This window comes from Condylura cristata, unplaced genomic scaffold (assembly GCF_000260355.1).
Source record: "Condylura cristata isolate star-nosed mole 26May11 unplaced genomic scaffold, ConCri1.0 scaffold00006, whole genome shotgun sequence".
In the NCBI taxonomy this organism is placed as follows: Eukaryota; Metazoa; Chordata; class Mammalia; order Eulipotyphla; family Talpidae; genus Condylura; species Condylura cristata.
Window position 1 is genome coordinate 2,427,364 of NW_004567107.1, and position 2,761 is coordinate 2,430,124.

The window sequence follows — 2,761 nt, forward strand, 5'->3', positions numbered from 1 at the left end:
CCTGGCCCGCCGTGTGGCCGGTGGCAGGGACCCGGGAGCCCCCGCCTCGTGCCCGCTCCAGGCCCCTCCCCTCCTTTCCTGCCCAACCCCAGCGGCCCAGCGCAGTGAAGTCGGGGGCCTCCGCCTCCCAGCACGTCCCCCCAGGGCGCCCGCACCTCTGCTTCTCCCAGAACAGGTCAGGTGACGCTGGGCTGTGCGTGTGGAAACCACCCCCAGGCTCGTGTTTCATTTTTCGCTATTTGTGCATGCAGAGCTGGGGCACAGGGCAGAGGGGGCTGGAGTGGGAGGATCCACCAGAGCCAGTGGGGAGCAGAACGGGCGGATCCACGGAAACCACTGTGAGGGGAGCCACGGGGAGACAGGAGGGGTCCGCCGCGCCCTGTGGGTCACTCCCTGGCCGGGGATGGACGCCGGCCGCAGTTGCCGCACTCGCTCCGTAGCGCCGAGTCTCACCCCTGCACCCAGAGCAGCCCCGGTTGTTACACCGGCCTTTCCGACACCCCGCGGGGAGCCAGAGGCTGCAGAGACACGGGCTTGCCGTGGCCTTGCGGGCGCGTCCTTGCTGCCCGCCCCCTGCACCAGCTCACGCGGCCCTGCTGCTGCACACCCACGGCGCCAGCCTCGGGCAGGGGTCGGCGTCAGACTCGGACACGGCATCTGGGCCCACGCCCCTCCGCCAGAGACTGTCCGGTCAGCTGGCGGGCGCCGTCTCCGCACCCGTGGCCGCGTGGAGCCTGAGCCGAGAGGCCGGGTCGGCGTTGCAGCCCGGCCGTGACCGCCAGGACCACCTGCCCCCCGTGGGCTTTAGAATGGGCCTTCCGCTGACCGCCCGAACCTCGCGTGCGGCAAGGGGAGGAGACGGGCCGCTGCATGTCCCGAGGCTGGCTGCTCGGCTCCGCAAGCGGGCTGAGAAGCTGCCCAGGGAGGGAGAGGGCGCACCAAGCACAGGCCGGGGGGTCCGGCACCTCGCCATCTGGGCAATGCCAGCTAAGAAGGGGGGCTCCCCCGGGAGGGGCAGGGCTCCCGCCCCCGGGCGCCAGTGTGCTGGCCGGACAAGCCGTGCGCTCAGACGGGCCCTGATGGCTGCTTTTGTCCTCCCCGTTGCAAGGAAACAAACCTTGTTTTAGCAGTGAGTCCTAAACTCGCTTCTCTGCTGGGCACCGTGCCTTAACTCTCTGTCTGTTGACTGAGACCCCGGCCGCTGCCAGGCGGCCCGCTCTTGCTCTCGGGGGAGCCCCCAAGCCGGAGGTGGGGGCGAGCAGGCAGCGTCCTCTGGCTTTGGTGAGGGGCTCTCCCCCCCCGCCGGCACCCTGGGAACCCGTACTCACCTGGACATGGGTTGCCGTTCCGCCTTCCAGAGGAAGTGCCTGGTGGCCTGAAACTTCTCAGCCTGTGGGGAGGGTGCTTTGGGGGCCAGGAGGCGAACTGGGGAGTCACGCAGGTCACCCAGATCGAGCGCCTTTATGGAATGTGGGAGCCCAGAGGGGAAAGCGAGACAGCAGTGGGCGGGCGATGACCAGCGGCAGAAACAATGCTCTGGGGACTCTGCTCGGCCTCACTGCTTCTCCCCCGGGGTGCAGGAGCTGGTCAGGCTGACCATCGAAAAGCAGGGGCGTCCGTCTCCAACCAGCCCGGTGAAGACCAGCCCCCCCGCCTGCAAACCCGACGGGTGAGTGCTGACTGTCCCGTGTGACCAGGATGCGCGCGAGGTCTCCAGATGCACACCTGTGCCCGCCCCAGCAGCCCCTCGCAGGGTGGCCAGAGCCCGCAGGGCTGGGCTGCGGGCGCTCGCCCGGGGCACGTCTTTAGCAAGGAGTGGCCGCACAGCTGTCGGGGCTCGCCGCGGTCACACTGCAGCCCCCGCCAGGCCAGGACCGCAGCAGGGCAGTGGGGCCTGAGGGCAGGAGCTGAGGGCAGGGCCAGGGGCACAGGTGACCCCACCAGATGGGGCGCCCCCACTCTGCCAGGGGCCCCGCTCACTCCTCACCCGTCACCCCTCGCCCTGTGTGCCGGGTAATCCTAAGTTCTTTCCAATTCCGCAGCCAGTCTGAGCTCCCCCTGACAGATCGAGAGAGAGAGATTCTCAGCAAGACCACTGGCCTGCAGCCCACTGAGCTCCCGGACTTGGCAGATGATGAGGTGGCGCCCCCCAAGCCACCCTTACCCGGCATCCGAGTGGTTGACCACAGGTAGTGCCTGTCCCTGAGCGCTCCTGCGTGGGTGGGCGCCGGAGGAGCAGAGGGCCTCGCACCGCGTGGGCAGCGGGGGAGGGCGAGAGCTCGCAGCCCGGTGGGAGCCGGAGCCCGGCCCGGCCCCGCCGGCCGCGCGCCCACCCTGGGAGGGAAGCCCAGGCGCGTGTGCCCGAGCCTCTTGGCCCCGTGGCTTTCATTTTGGCGAAGGGCAGGGGGCCGCGCCGGGGGTGGGGCCCTCGGCCGGGCGCGCAGCCGCATGGACCCCGCGGCCTTCGGAGTGAGTGCCGGTGCTCTGGCCTGAGGGGTGTTCCGATCTGCCGCAGCCCCCCACCCGCGCTGCCACCGAAGAAGAGGCAGTCGGCCCCCTCCCCCACGCGGGTGGCCGTCGTGGCGCCCATGAGCCGAGCCACCAGCGGCTCCAGCCTGCCCGTGGGGATCAATAGGCAGGTAAAGCAGCGGTCTGCAGAGCTGGGGCGCCGGGTGGGGCTTGGACTCCTGAGGGCGGAGCGGCCCAGGGCGGTGGGGGTTGGGCGCACTGTTCCCTGGGGGCGGGGCAGCGGCTCTGGGGG

The 2,761-nt window shown here is 70.6% G+C and overlaps 1 protein-coding gene across 1 annotated transcript in view; it reads left to right on the forward strand.

The window, feature by feature from the left end:
• Window positions 1–2,761, forward strand: part of LOC105853267 (rap guanine nucleotide exchange factor 1-like) — an 11,176-nt gene that overhangs the window by 7,597 nt on the left and 818 nt on the right. The window contains exons 3-5 of the mRNA XM_012721198.1: window positions 1,581–1,669; window positions 2,043–2,189; window positions 2,516–2,639. Coding sequence (XP_012576652.1) covers window positions 1,581–1,669; window positions 2,043–2,189; window positions 2,516–2,639 — 360 coding nt within the window. The remainder of the gene's footprint in view (window positions 1–1,580; window positions 1,670–2,042; window positions 2,190–2,515; window positions 2,640–2,761) is intronic.